At 40.9% G+C, this 15,810-nt stretch overlaps 1 protein-coding gene and 1 long non-coding RNA gene across 3 annotated transcripts in view; one reads left to right on the forward strand and one right to left on the reverse strand.

The window, feature by feature from the left end:
- Positions 1–12,468, forward strand: part of LOC128896883 (ecdysone receptor) — a 131,071-nt gene extending 118,603 nt beyond the window's left edge. The window contains exons 4-7 of one of the 2 annotated variants that reach the window (XM_054160440.1): positions 1,974–2,374; positions 4,229–4,486; positions 4,618–4,993; positions 6,028–12,468. In XM_054160440.1, the coding sequence (XP_054016415.1) occupies positions 1,974–2,374; positions 4,229–4,486; positions 4,618–4,993; positions 6,028–6,272 (1,280 nt within the window). In that variant the 3' untranslated portion in view covers positions 6,273–12,468. The remainder of the gene's footprint in view (positions 1–1,973; positions 2,375–4,228; positions 4,487–4,617; positions 4,994–6,027) is intronic. The other variant, XM_054160441.1, reaches the window with a different exon arrangement.
- LOC128896912 (uncharacterized) overlaps positions 10,269–15,810 on the reverse strand; it is a 149,520-nt gene continuing 143,978 nt past the window's right edge. The window contains exon 2 of the long non-coding RNA XR_008462170.1: positions 10,269–13,569. This is a non-coding gene — a long non-coding RNA (uncharacterized LOC128896912). The remainder of the gene's footprint in view (positions 13,570–15,810) is intronic.

Raw genomic sequence — 15,810 nt, forward strand, 5'->3', positions numbered from 1 at the left:
CACCCCTTTCAATGACCTGCAATATTTTTAGGACACCCTGTATAATACATAATAATGAGCCGATTAAGGTTGGAGCGGGTTATATTGTCTGAGTCCTGATTGGTGGGGGGTGGCCCCGCGACTCTTAGACAGAGAAATGCTCTCAAAACGAAGGTGCACGGAGAATAATCGAAATTGGATAAATTGGATAAATTGGAAAAATGTTATAACGGATAATAACTCTGGAAGAACATTGGAAGGTGCCATAATCTGTGTGCACGTGGCGTTGAATTATCAGATTCCCCTGCAGTAAGGAAACCTGTCTGAGATACAGCAACGAGAAGGCTGTCCGTTCAGCTCTATATACAATCATTATGTGCCACTTACCAATATATACACAAACTCGTTATGGCATCGATGCCGAGCCGTTGCATGAAGTCGTGCCCACTGATTTATCAGGTTTTAGTTTCTCTTCTGAACACTTTGTTTAGAGTTTTAGTTTTTTTTTCTTTTCTTTTTTTTTATTATCATTGATTCTTTTTCAATTTTAAAAATCGTTAGGAGAATTATATACAGGGCGAAATTAAATTAATCGTACTTGAATTCTTAGAGAAATTCCCTAGGGCGAAATACTTTACTGTATAAAATATTACTTAAAAAAATACTTTTAAGCCCATTTTCCACTGCTACTAAAATTCCGTAGTAATATCATAAGAGAACACGAAGAGAGAACAATAATTTTAATGGGAATAAACAAATGGGAATAAACAAATGGAAATGAACAATATAAGGAAACATACTAAAGTAAAATTAATTCGCCAATCGAGACGAAAATTCTGTAAAATTGAGTGGAGATATTGCGAGATTTGTTAATGAAGATAATGAAGGTATCCGAAGAGGTTGGCAATCCTGGACGAGGCAGAAGGGGAATAACCGAGTGACCACCTAGCACGGTCAGTGTCTCAGTGTTCCAGGTGGATGTTTTCACGGTGATCAGTATTTCTTGATGATCCAAGGAATCCATTCTATAGCTCTTCGCGGAATCGTCGGGAAAGTACCTTCGCTTTTCGTGGGCGGGGGAACATCGCGGTGCGTCATCTTCGGCAAAATCTTTCTCGATGGAAAGTTCCAGGAGAAAACGGCCTCAGAAATTCCGAGAAAACGTTTTCGTTACCACGAATTAAAACTGATCTAAGCAAACAATTTGAGAAATTATTAACATTTATTTTATACAATTTGACAACTGAATATAAGTTACATTAACTGAATATAATTGAATATAAGTTGATACGTATGAAAATGAGCGAGATTATTAAAATTATTTAATTGTTTTTTCCTTTTCCATTTTTGGCCACGTGTAGCTTCTCTCGAGGTCATCACAAGGTCGACCTATTGTACACGTTTGAATTCGTCTTTTTATCAGACACAATACTGCAATAATAAAAATAACTCATCCGGTTAAAAAAAGATCATTGATGACCTTGAATTTTTCAAAAATATCACCTCGATATATTTTTAACGCACGTGGTAAAATTGCCACCTCGAAACCTTGCAGTTTTTTATCCGAACAATTTTTCTGTATCATTAAAAACAACAGAGATACTCCAGATTCTGCCCGCCCTGATTTTTTAACGATAACTCCTCTCAAGGTCACCCGAAGGTCACCTTATTATATCCCTTTAAATTCGTCTTTTCATCAGTCACAAGCATACAATATTGAAAATACCCATTCTACTTTAAAAAAATATTAGTGACCTTGAATTTTTCAAAAATATGACCTTGATATACTTTCCGCGCATATGTTAATATTGTCCCCTAGAAACTCGACAGTTTTTGTCTAAACAATTTTTCCCTATCGTTTGCAACAACGGAGAAATGCGGGGTGGTCCCAGAAATTGGGCCCCAACTGGGGACTTCCCGTGTAATAGAGTCGACAGACGAGGTGTTTGGGAGGATTCAGGCGTCTAACAGTTTCTTAAATTGTCTGTTCGCAGGTAGGGACGAGTTGTCGCAGCCTGGGTCTTTGAACGGTTATGGAAGCGGGGGTGGTGGAGGCGGAGGAGGCGGCGGCACCGACGGCTGCGACGCCAGGAAGAAGAAAGGGCCCACGCCTAGGCAGCAGGAAGAGCTGTGCCTGGTCTGCGGGGACCGTGCCTCCGGGTACCACTACAACGCCCTGACCTGTGAAGGCTGCAAGGGATTCTTCAGGCGCAGCATCACCAAGAATGCGGTCTATCAGTGTAAATACGGGAACAATTGCGAGATCGACATGTACATGCGGCGCAAGTGCCAGGAGTGTAGGCTGAAGAAGTGTCTGACCGTTGGCATGAGGCCTGAGTGCGTTGTGCCAGAGTATCAATGTGCTGTCAAGCGCAAGGAGAAGAAAGCGCAGAAGGTAGAGTCCAACGATACATATAGATTACCCCCTTGTTTGTTACAAACAAGCCCCCTTACGTACAACTAATTTCTACATGGTTGTATCGGCAAGTTCACAGTACAAACACCTTTATGTTCAAGTTAAGTGGTCGATGGACACCTTTGGGAATAAGAAAGCTAATTATTTAACTGGTATAATAATATGTAACTGTTGATAAAGTTAAAGTAGCAAGATGGAGTTAGGATAGGGTCAATTATAGTTGTAAACTGTTAAAGCGTAGCTAATATTCTCTGTAAAATGAGTATATTGGTGTAAATATTACTTTAGGAATAACGAAGCTGATTATTTAACTGTTATAATAATATGTAACTGTTGATAAAGTTAAAGTAGCAAGATGGAGTTAGGATAGGGTCATTTGTAGTTGTAAACTGTTAAAGCGTAGCTAATATTCTCTGTAAAATGAGTATATTGGTGTAGATATTACTTTTGTGCTCCTTTTAGCATTTACTTGATATATTGGTAGATGAAGCAGTTAGCAGTAAAACTACTGAGCTGGTCTATTTGTATCATATACTCCAAACTTCTTACAAAAGTTGTTAACTGTGCATTTATGACTAGTGTAAATACAGTCAGTGTAATAAGTATTCGTATAGGAACCATTTATTTTAAATTGGTTGCTGTACGAATACTTCTCACACTGACTGTATATGGAAAGATTAAAAGATGCGAACAATTGCATTGATATGTAAAATATTACGCACTGTACAACATTTAGAAGACGGTACTTTGAGTTTCTTTTTTTCGAATATGCGTATAAAGTTATGAATTTGTATTTTACCAATGCTTTTCCTAGAATTTTATGACAATTATGATAATTGTAACAGAAAATTAGTGTGATTGAATAGCCAGTTTGCTCCTTTTTTCTGCAATTACAAAGATACAGTTGAATGTATAATGAATATAGGTAACCTTTGTACTTTTAGTATCAAACCTTACTTTTGGTATAAATTCGATAACTTTAGTCTATATTACTCCCTACTAGTCAGAGGTCTTTAGAATTCTAATAGCCTGTTTGTTCCTTTTTTCTGCAATTACATAGATATGGTTGAATGTATAATGAATATGGGTGACCTCGGTACTTTTAGTATCAAACCTTACTTTTGGTATAAATTCAATAACTTTAGTCTATATTACTCCCTACTAGTCAGAGGTCTTTAGAATTCTAATTTTTTAAGACTATCATTCACCTATTTCTTTTTAATTTGTAAATTTATTGCATCTCCAAAAGGTCCTATTTTGACACCAGCTCTACACTTAGGCGCCATCTAGCATCTCTTCTTCTAACCAAGCTATCTAAGCTTAAATTAATTAATGTTCTTCAAAGGAATCTTTGTAGAGAGGTGTAAAAAGAGTTTGTAATATTCACTGGTGTCCTTAACCAGCACCATCTGTGCCCCTTTTCTTAACCACAATGCTCACTCTTGTTTAATTAGTTCTCTTGGGGTCTGCAATTCCAGGGATTGGTGGGGATAATCTTGTAACTTGAAAGACACCACTACCTCAGAACCAAAACAAGTACAATTCTTATACAAATGGTGATAATTAGGAGCTGTATGTGTATTGAAAGTGACACAGGTGGTGTCCTAGATCCACACAGACGAGTATCCACTTAAGTATATATGGCAATTAACATGTGAGTCGGTTAGAGCCATTGATGGACAATATTTCATATAACAAGTCTTAGAGAATTCACAAAAAAAAGGATTAACTCATGAATCCTAAGATTTTGATTGTTCGAAGCACTACATACAAAGATTGTAAACTATTCTATTGTTGTACGCTTCAGTTATCAAGCTTCCTGTACCATTGCAGGAAAAGGACAAACCGAACAGTACAACGATGAATGGTTCACCAGGCAGCGTGATACGCAGCGACCAAATGGGTGTGAAGATTGAACCAGCGGAAGCTGAATCCTTGTCCACGTCTGGGAGCAGTGGTATTCTAACACCCGTCAGCCCTTTCGGCTATGTGAAACCCATCAGCCCTGAACAGGAGGAGCTGATACACAGGCTCGTTTATTTTCAAAACGAGTACGAGCAACCCAGTGAAGAGGATCTCAAAAGGATCACAGTAAGTGTTTGAAAACTTAGCCTCCATTGGAAAATAATCATTGAAAATGACTGATATCTGAATGAAACTAAACTTACATTGGATGATTCTGAATGAAAAGTGTGCTAATAAGAGATAAATTTCTTCTTCAGCATCAGCCATCAGAGGGAGAGGACATCAGCGATTACAAGTTCAGGCATTTAACAGAAATCACTATCCTGACCGTGCAGTTAATCGTCGAGTTCTCCAAAAGGTTACCTGGCTTTGATGAGCTCCTGCGAGAGGATCAGATAGCCCTTTTGAAGGCCTGCTCCAGCGAGGTGATGATGCTCCGGATGGCGAGGAAGTACGACGTACAAACAGACAGCATAATATTCGCCAATAACCAGCCGTACACCAGGGACAGCTATAATGTGGCAGGCATGGGCGAGACGATTGAAGATCTCCTGCACTTCTGCAGGCAGATGTATGCCATGAAAGTCAACAATGCAGAGTATGCGTTATTAACTGCCATTGTCATATTCTCAGGTACGCAGAGAACCAAATACCAGACTGTTAAAAACTCCTACGTAGGAAATTTATTAGAAAAATATTCCTATTTAATAATATTATATTATTATATTAATTAATATTATATATTAGCGATTAATATTAATATATAATATAATAATATAATAATATAAAATTAAATATAATATAGGAATAATATTCCTATTTACAAAAAACGTTTAATCTGTAACTCAGGCAGGTCAGCTGGAGAGTAGGAATTATTCCAAAAGGCAAAGTTAGATTAGGTCTGGATATTATTTTGAGAAATAATGTTAAACCAAGACTGAATGACTTTATGTAGTCTGTAACTGAGAAATGGCAAGCCAGCTGAAGCTGTTTGTAGCATTTTTCTTGGTTAGATTGAAATTTGGCACGCAGAAGTCACTTTAAGCATTGCATCCAATGCTGTGCTCTTCAGAGGGCAGAGTTGGGATTCCCTTGGATATTATATTGTGGTCTCTTTACGTTGAGACCTTATTCTAATTTTAGAGCGATTAAACCAATTGATATAGTTAGTGAATCCTTAAAACTCTCTTCAAAACTTTTTGTTCAACGCAAATAAAAGGTTTGAAGCCTCGCAGTCAATTTCTCTCCACATTTATGTCAATTTCTAGTTTTAGAGTGACCAAATCAATTGGTATACTTAGAGAATCCTTGTGGAGGAAAGTGTACACTACAGTGTAAAAACTCCTTTCAAAACTTCCTGTTCAGTGCAACAGAAATGAAATCTTGTTTCGAGCTCCGCAGTCAATTTCTCTCCACTTTGAGACCTTTTTAAAGAGACTCTTCGCCTTCTTAGCATGTATTCATTTCACTCTCTGGTTTTAGAGCGACCAAACCAATTGGTATTGTTAGCGAATCCTTAAAACTCTCTTCAAAACTTTTTGTTTTACAAATAAAAGGTTGTCCCGAGCGTTGCAGTCAATTTCTCTCCACTTTGAGACCTCGTTAAAGAGACTCTCAACTTTCCTAGCATTCTTCAGCTTCTTACTAATTTGAATGTCTGGTTTCAGAGCGACCAAACCTCCTGGAAGGCTGGAAAGTGGAGAAGATCCAGGAGATCTACCTGGAGGCGTTGAGGGCGTACGTGGACAATCGTCGCAGGCCAAAGTCCGGGACGGTGTTCGCGAAGTTGTTGTCGGTATTGACGGAGCTGCGGACCCTCGGTAACCAGAACAGCGAGATGTGCTTCAGTCTGAAGTTCAAGAACAAAAAGCTGCCACTATTCCTCGCGGAGATCTGGGACGTGACGCCCTAGTTCCCCCGTAGCCGGTCACCGGCGCCTGCGCCGATCGGCTAACAGTGTTTATAGTCCCCTGCGACGTCCGAAGACGACGCTGGAGCGCGGCAACGGACGACGAAGCAAACGTGGACGTGAGAAAACGGCGTGCGCGATACACCTTGTACTAGTGCACCACCATGCCACTGCCTCGCCCCAGGGGCAAGCCCAGGTCGTCCCGAGCCTCGAGGCTCTTCGTCCAGGTTCTCTTCTGCGTCCGAGAGCCTCGAGGAGGCGAGACGAGCTCTTCGGAGCAGAGATTACGAAAGGTTACGAAGGCAGTGGCGAGGCACCCAGGCTGTGATACGTAGAGACAGTACAGAGACTGTAATAAGGAGCTACCTACAGTTATGTTATTACTATATCCTCTACCTGGCTACCCCCGGAATCGATATGTAAATGTCTAATGTATAACGCGTAAGGTTCAGGCTAAGGCGCACGGGAAGATTAAGAATCTAAGAGAGTCAGGGAGCGTGAGAGAAAGAGAGAATGATTGTGTATGCGTGCAATTGACGGTAGGGTGATCACCGAGTTTGGTAGGTGATGGTCTGGGGCCAGCTGTTGAGCAGCGACCCGGCAATCGAGTGCGAAGTAACAAACAAAAAGAAGAATAACAAATGATACGATTATACATAACGATACCATAGAGTCTATATCACACACATAGCATAATAATATATTGCTAGCATGTACATTGTTTATACGAGAAAGAGGAGCGAGTTAGAATGGGATGGAGGAATCGATGGTCTTTGAAGGGTGTCGTGGATCAGAGGTTGGGTCGAGGACTAGGCTTGGCATTTGAGGAACGGCTGGAAACGAGGATAGAGGAAACGTGGGAATAACGTAGTAGAAACGTAGGAAGTAAGTAAAGTAAGTAAGCGAGGCTAGTTGGTAGTAGGTCGTAGTAAGTCAGCGAAGCTAGGCTAGGTGACCGAGTTCAAGTGCAAAGCCTTGTGCCTTCAGCAGCGGACATCGGCTCACCGACAAAACGAAACCATGAAATTTAACCGTCCGTTTTAATTTTTTAATATAAAGAAGAAAAAAAAAATCAACAAAATCAAGTAAAATATCGTAAATCTGTGCGGAGAGAGAATGAGAGAGAATGAGAGGGAACGTGGGGTTAATTATTTAGAGAGATTAGAGAGGGAGGGGGAGAGATAGAGTGAATGATAACCGAGCTGGGACAGGGGGAACGAGAAATTCACGAGAACTGGATGCGTGAGGGTTACAAACAAAGATCTTTTCAAAGGAGAAACACGGAACAGGGTTGCTAAGGATGTGGAGGGAACGTTTTGGGGTTGGAAGCAGAGGAATCAGGAGGACTATTCGCTAGGGACTCTGAGACTCGCCTAGACCCTGTGTAATATGCTAGCATTAAAAACAAAAGGTGGCTTGGAGGCTGAGAACTCCGGATACCCGACAGCTGGGTCGCCCTCTTAGATAGAGACTCGTAACACCACCTGAGAATAACAAACCACGCTCTTACACACACTCAAACTATGTACACACTCCTAAACGTTGCGTTGGCTAAACCGCAATCCACCCGTGGTGATCGCTGGGTGGTCAGAGCGTCAATAATCGTAGCCCGATTCTGGCACACACTCACACAGAGCATGATACACTAAGATTCTGGATGTTGTAACACTGTAACTCTATGCTATTAACTGATTGTACGCAATTGTATTCCGTAGTAGACTCCAAACGCAGGTTTTAAGCAAAAGAAAACGATAAGATTAACGTAACAGAAGGGTGGAAAGTCGAGATAGCAAAGCGGACAGTCAGATAAGAGCGTCAGTTCCACGTATAAGAACTACCATCGCCTAGGCCGACTAGAAACACCGTATATATGTGTGTATATATATATATATATACACACACGTATCGTGTTCTACTATTGTAACGTTATACCTGTTAAACGAAGCTAAAGCAAGCGACATCGACCTCTGGAGCAGTGCGGACAGGATGCCTCGATAGGCACAGAAAGATAAGGACTTAAACTCGCAAGGACTTGAACTCTTAGTAGATTCATCTTTGGTCAAGGACCGAAGCATTGCTCCAGGGATCGACTAACGCCTGCAGACGTTTCTCAAGGAACAGTCATTTTAGAAGACCTTCGACGCCTCGGAGTGACGTGGCAGACGACTAAATGATAAAACGATAAGAGAACTGTACTCTAGGTAAAACGCCGCAAGGCTGACACTGCCACACCGCAGAGTGTACGCCAGAACACCACCAAAAGAACGTTGCAAGAAGCACGGAGCAGAGCTACACGGCGGAGAGACAACCTGAGACGAGAAACGAAGAAATATCTCATCACCGTCATCATCTTCAGACTCGACGAGAAGATCGTACCAGGAACTGTCTCGAGGCGTTGCTGACAGGGATCTGGGCTAAGGTCTCCAAGAGAGATTCGACTCTCTTGGAGAATATTTCTGGCCACCATCTGAGAATAATTAGAAAAGTTCTTGTAAATGTATGCTCAACGGTGTCCACTGGCTGGTATATCAACACTTTGTCCATCGGATGGCTGTTTGAGGCTTCCTAATTCCATCGTTGTCTATTTACAGTGTGTAATTTGAGGAGACGAGGCTTTTGATACACCTAGCAGAAGTTAATAGTTAATAATCAATATGTACCGATAGATACTCTTCTGAGTTGTAGATTGTTTCTAAATAGACCGGTGGACAAAGTCTTGGGTGGCTGCTGGTAACCGTAAGGTAATCCTTCAACGCAGTGTTTCAACTTTTCATGGGATTCGAGCAAAGATGGACAAAGTTTCATTTAAAATAATTGCACAATTATATAAAGAACCAGCAAAGTAGAGGATATCTACCGTGAAACAACCAAGGCACAATTTGGTTTTTAACCAAAGTCCTGAAATTGTCAGTTCTGAACGTCGTGTGTCCGACTGAAGAGAATCTCTGGCTAGTTGGCAACACGTCGAGACAGGGGGATACCTGAAGAGCGACTACGCAGATAAACCATTTTGCACGCACCTTTACTCCTCATTGTTGTGCCACGCATTCTTACATCTTCCATATCGAGTGCTTTCAGGCATCGTCGTTTTTGCAAGAGAAACCGTGAAAAAGGGGAGAGAGTGAATGAAAAAGGGAATACAAGAGGAGGAGCAAAGAAATATATCGAAGACACACACACTGTGACGACATTGCCTATTGTATACACAACTGAAGTAGCTTTGGACTCTAAAATTCGTAACGAGTAAGGTTCGACGTTAAACTTCCTTTCGATTCACTTTAGGTAAACGCTATCTATCTCGCTAGTTTTGCTCGTAACCCGGCACGTGGGTCATAGGCAACGTCTCCCCTTTTTTACCTGATGACCCACAGCTTGGGTTGTGCAGAGATTGGTCAGAACGTTGGGGTAAAGATTGGCAGTAACATCGAGTAATTGCTCAGTTGGACGGACAGAGACGAGACTCGTATTTAAATAACAATTTTAAATGAAAAAATGTGAAGTAGTCTTTTCATTTTGGGGCAAGAATTTTAGGTGGGGTGCTTTCTTTGTTTGCTCTAAGGACCTGTTTCACGTTAATATGGTATATTTATTTGTAATAATTCGGCGAGATTTATTCGCGAATAACGAATAATTCAACGGTGTTTCTTCATGAATAACGAGTAATTTCGACGATTTATTTGCGAATAACGAGTAATTCACCAAGGTTTATTCGTAAATTACGAATAGTTTCAAGGATTTATTCGCGAAACGAATAAGTCGGCGAGGTTAATTCGCGAATAACGAATAATTCAACGGTGTTTCTTCATGAATAACGAGTAATTTCGACGATTTATTTGCGAATAACGAGTAATTCACCAAGATTTGTTCGCGAATAACGAATAATTTCGACGATTTCTAGTCGTATCTTATTCGAATATTATTCCAAGCACAAGGCCGATCTATACCACCACCGATACGCGAGCAATGGCCGTTGAAAAAGCGAAATGGCGCGAAACTTGAACCGCCTGGAGCAAGTCCCCTCGCCCCCGTCCCCCCCACAATCGCGTTCTGCAGGTTTCACGTCGAGACGCTCAGGAATCAAGGTGAACCGCATACTTCGACAAATGAAAAACCGGTCATACGTTACTCGGCGAGGGAACGACAGAATGAAAGCAAAAGAAACGTGCGTATGTGTGTGTGAGAAAGAGAGAGAGAGAGCGAGAGAGAAGAGTGGGGGTGGGGAGTGAAAGGAGGGAGCAAAATGGATGGCAAAGCGAGGGAGGGAGAAACCGTACACGGACAGACACACAAACACAAACACAACGCGACATGCAAAGTCACGGAACACAGACAAAAGAAAAGAAATAAAATAAACAAAAACGGAGGGAAAAAAAAAAGGAAAACACGTAATTCTACGATCACTGCCAATGGCGTTAACCGTTGACGTCGATTTTCTCATTGTCTTAAATGTCGTAGCCGTTTATTTCCCCGCGCCCATTCGACGCTAACCGCTGAAAAAAAAAAGAAAAAGAGAAAAAAAAAGGACGATTATTATACAAAATAGGGAAGAGGAAAAAAGAAGAAGATGAAGAAACGAAGACACTACCACGCGCGTGCGCAGACGACACAGAGATGTCAAGGATGAACCGAAGAGGACGAAAAGAAACAAAACGGAAGACAAAACCAACAAAACGATGCGTAAAAGAGAAGCGGAAAGAAAATGGAAAAAAAATAACAGATAAAAAATATATTATTATATACACACACTTGCGCGCTCGCTCGATTTCGAATTTGCCATTCGACGAGGTAGAGCGAGCGATTTGTTCATGATACTGCCAACTCGAGTTTCTGTGTTTTTTTAAGGAACAACTATAATACTCCTTTAAAACGTGTCGAGCCACACGTTGCATACAATCAGACACACAAGCACACACGCACACATACACGCGTACACACACATACACACACGCCGAACATAAAAGTCACACGCGCCACGCATGTTGTTTAATCCTTTGTGGTCCAGATATTCTGACGCCCCACTGATGTCGAGCCACGCTCGACGTACGACCGCGAGGGGTTAACGGTACCGTAGACGCGCGATCGTGCCACGATCTCTCTTGTCTGTCTGTTTGTCCGCTCGGGGTACCCTGATCTGTCCGTTTCTCCTAGGTGTCTCCTTTGCCTGTGTGTACATAGACAATTATTCGACGCAATTTATTCGCGTTCACGGTGACGAATAACGAGGTACGAAAATTCCATTAATCGCGTTCGATTGTTATACAGAGCTGTCAGCAAAGCTTGATTTGCGAATAACCGAACAAAACGTCACAGATTTATTCTTGAATAACGAATAAAGTATCGACGTGTTTATTCGTGAGTAACGAATAAGACGTCTTCGTTTATTCGAGAGCGACGAATAACGATTTCATTCATCGATTTATTCGAGAAAGGTTATGAGAAAGGTTATTCGTTGTTCTTGAATGATTTCAATTTATTCGCAACGTTTATTCGATTATTTATTCGAGAGCGACGAATAATGATTTCATTCATCGATTTATTCGAGGAAGGTTATGAGAAAGGTTATTCGTTGTTCTTGAATGATTTCAATTTATTCGCAACGTTTATTCGATTATTTATTCGAGAGCGACGAATAATGGTTTCATTCATCGATTTATTCGAGGAAGGTTATGAGAAAGGTTATTCGTTGTTCTTGAATGGTTTCAATTTATTCGCAACGTTTATTCGACTATTTTACTCGAGGCAGAATGAATTTCATTCGATTCGATTTGATTTTGAGCTTTTATTCGTAATTTCATTCGATTAATTTTTGCAATCGAATATTTATTTAAGGAATAATACCAATCACGTATCAAATTAGGTCACGTGGGTCAGATTAGGTCACCGTGAACGCAGTCACCTCTCTCGTTGACCTTACAAATAAGAGGAAAAACAATTATAAACACGGTCTGCGTTTGTAATCAGCCGAACCGACGGTTGAAACGGTATTTTCTTATTGGAGGCAACGTCGGCCCTGCGAGAGCGATAGAGAAAGCGAGTGTGTGTGATTGAGACGAAGGTTCTTGTTATTAATCAAGATGGAGGTCGTTTAATTTATTGGAAGCTGTAGAAAAAAAAGAAAAGTAAAAAAACGAAAACGGAGGAAGCTTATACGCTGAAGATTATTATAAATAAAGTTAAATGATTATACTTTGTTATAGCAGTTTACATGTTATTTTTTTCGGTTACACGCGAACGGCACGGTTGTTTTTTGCTGTTGTTCTCTCTTATTATTTTTTTTTTCTTTTGAAAATTGAATTGTACATAACGTTTGTAAAGGAACCCTGAGAATTTTCATCGCGCGATAATCGATTGCTGGACATTTGCCCCAGTCGGTGACACGCACCGTGGGGTGAAAAAATGGCGGCTAGTGTAGATGGCGCCACCCTTCGAGCAATTTTAAGTCCTTCGCGAGGACTGGCCCTTTTCTTACCGTCGCAATTTTATTAAAAATTCGAGAGTCTTTCTCAGCAAACATTTTTAGCACGTTCAGAGAATTAACTATATTAGCCAGGTGCATCAAAATTTATTATTTATTATATTTCTACTTTTTTAAAACCTTCGAGATTCGCTCGAAACGTGCAATTATCGAGTTGGCGAAACAGCAATAAGCTACGCGGAATGTATTTAAATGAAAAAGAGAGGAAAAATGAATCGCAAATATTATCGTAATTAAGTTTTTGTTCCGTTAGTAATTAACAGTAATTAACAAGAGCTGACAAAATTTTCGGGGCTGCCCACCACTAGCACACCAAAGTACTACGACGTTCGTGAATATAAAACGTACAAAATTTTTAATCGACGATACACTCGGCGTTGATTTTACTATAAACAACGTAAAATAAATATTAGAAGTTAATCGTCGCTGCTAGGCATATATACGAATAAGTCTGAGGAAACGATAAATCTAATAATCTAAACGAAACAGATAATGCTGAGAGAGAGAGAGAGAGAGAGAGAGTGTGAGAGAATGGACGAGAGGAGTGGGAGTACAGCGGGAGTGTGGGGGAGGGAGGGAGAGGGAGTAAGTCAGGAATTTACTATATTATAATACCGATAATTGTACAAATTGTCCCCTCGGTTTTTCCCAACCAGGAGAAAAGATATGCGTCGTTGTTTGTCACTTTAGGACCTGCCCTCGTCGGATGTGCACCCGGTCGACTTACTACTACTACTACTGTTACTCCTATTATTACTATTACTGCTACTGTTACTGCTGCTATTACTACTACTAAAACACACACACACACACACAAACTTTGTACTTGCAGCACTCGCAAATGCACGTACGCGCACACACGTACTCAAACCAACACACACACATACACATACACAGAGAGAGAAAGAGAGAGAGAGAAAGAGAGGCAAACAGATTCGTGGGATCGGTCGAGAAACAGTAGTTCTCATTCACCATCCAATAATTTTGTTTAGTCATTATTTGCACGAGCATTAATTCAAAAAAATTACAACAATTATTTAGAGAAAAGAAAATAATTGTCGCCTTAACGAAGGGAAATACTGACACAGATTATATTTGAATTCATGATCTAATATCCGAACGATAATTAGATACCTCTGTCGAGAGTGGAACGCAAAGAAAAGTCACCGATCTCGTCAAGTTCATCGAATTCGGGTTCCCCCCGATCGGCCACGACACTGTTACACACACAGCGTACACACGTTTCGAAGAACATGAAAAAAAGCACACGAAAATGCGTCTTGTATCTTCTACTAGCATCTATATACATACTATACACGTTAATTGTAAAAATAATTCGAAATTAATTGTTAACGCGAGAGAACTCGGTGTGAAAAATTAGGCGGAAACGGCTCCTTTTTTTTCAGGCGTGCGAATTGGATTACTTGGGCGTTTTGCAGGGTTTTGTCGTGGGGAAAAAAATGGCGGCCGAGCACGCGGACTCGGCCATATCGGAAACGAAACTATTGACTAATTGGTGCTTTCGGAATGTATTAGACTGAATTATTGTTGTACGTTTTAAAATCGATAAAAAAAAAAAAAAAACGATAGATACGCGAGGAATGGAAAAAAGAAATTCGCGGAGGAAATACAAAATTTTGGGTAGTTTTTGCCCCCGCACGCGTTTCGATTAACTAATCGGTAAATATTATTTCTATTTGGAGCGTTTTATATATACGATATTATTATACTGTATAGGTTGCACACTTACACGTACACATGTACACGTACACATGTACACGGTATTAATTCGTACAGTGATGGGAATCAAATCGCCTTTGTGATTGGAAAGTTATTAATAAGAATGTTGTTTTAAGAAATTTCTCGAGAATTCGTTGCCTGCTCCTCCCCCCCCCCCGCCCGAAGGTTAAGAATCTTTCAAGTACGTTCGCTACGTGTCGCGTCGGACTGTCCTGGTTTACGATTCGTCGGTGACCTTGAGCGGCCGCTTTATTCGGCACCGACGCGCGCCAGGGGCGTACGACGAACTCCGGGGGCCCCGTTTCTCGAACAGGGGGCGGAGGGGGGCCAAGGAGCAAAATTCAGCCTTCGATTTCGTAGAAATTCTGCGGCGACGCTTGTGATTCTAGTAGATTAGGTTTGTTGAACTCGATCGATTCGAAACTCAAAATTGACATTTTTAGGGGTTACTTATCGGTATTCGTAGGCTCGTTGTTTCTCTTTGTTGGCACCGGGGGACGCTCTATCAGGGATAATCGACTGTAAAAAATAAAATTAAAAAAAAAAAAAAATTTTTAAAATTACGTCAGTGGTTCTCAACTTTCGATGCGGCGCGGAATCATAACTTATCGCTAAAACTCGAAATTTGACGTTTTCTCAAATTTCCCCGACGGCATGAGAACCACTGCTATCGTTGAATCACGAAATCTGACAACTTTACGCGTCGAAAAGAAATTTTAAAGATCGAGCGTCCCCGATGAAGCGCGCTCGAAATTTTTACTAGGAGGAATTTATCTAATTAATGAAATTTGGACATTTCGTGGCGAGAGAATTTTTGATTATATTCGTTGGTAGCTGAGAGGGAAGTGTCGCGATTCCCACCACTAAATTCACACACGTGTGTATGCAACATGAATTTCAAAAAGAGAGAATAAAAATTAACATCATTCGGATACTTTGTATGTACATCAATTAGAGGTTATGTTTGAACGAATGTGCCTGTGCGTGTGTCATGTCTGCGGCTGCTTGTGTGTGTGTGTCGAGGAGGATGGGTGCGAGAGAGAGAAAGACTCGGCGTGCACTCCGCCCGAAACGCGTGGGAAAGAGGGGGGGAGTGAAAACTTCGTGCGGAAGAATTTTTCGAACATTGGCAATGGCGGCGGCGCGGTACGATTTAACTCGCCCGTATACGTTTAATAGAAGTTACATGAACGTAGATATCCGTTAGGCACGCGCGAATGGCGCCACTGTCTGTGCGATTAGTCGAAAATTCGAGAAATTTTGCGAAAACTTTTTGGAATGAAATTGGCAACTTCGTCAAAGAGGTGCACCGTCGACGACACGAGA

This window comes from Hylaeus anthracinus, unplaced genomic scaffold (assembly GCF_026225885.1).
Source record: "Hylaeus anthracinus isolate JK02 unplaced genomic scaffold, UHH_iyHylAnth1.0_haploid 11978, whole genome shotgun sequence".
Taxonomy (NCBI): Eukaryota; Metazoa; Arthropoda; class Insecta; order Hymenoptera; family Colletidae; genus Hylaeus; species Hylaeus anthracinus.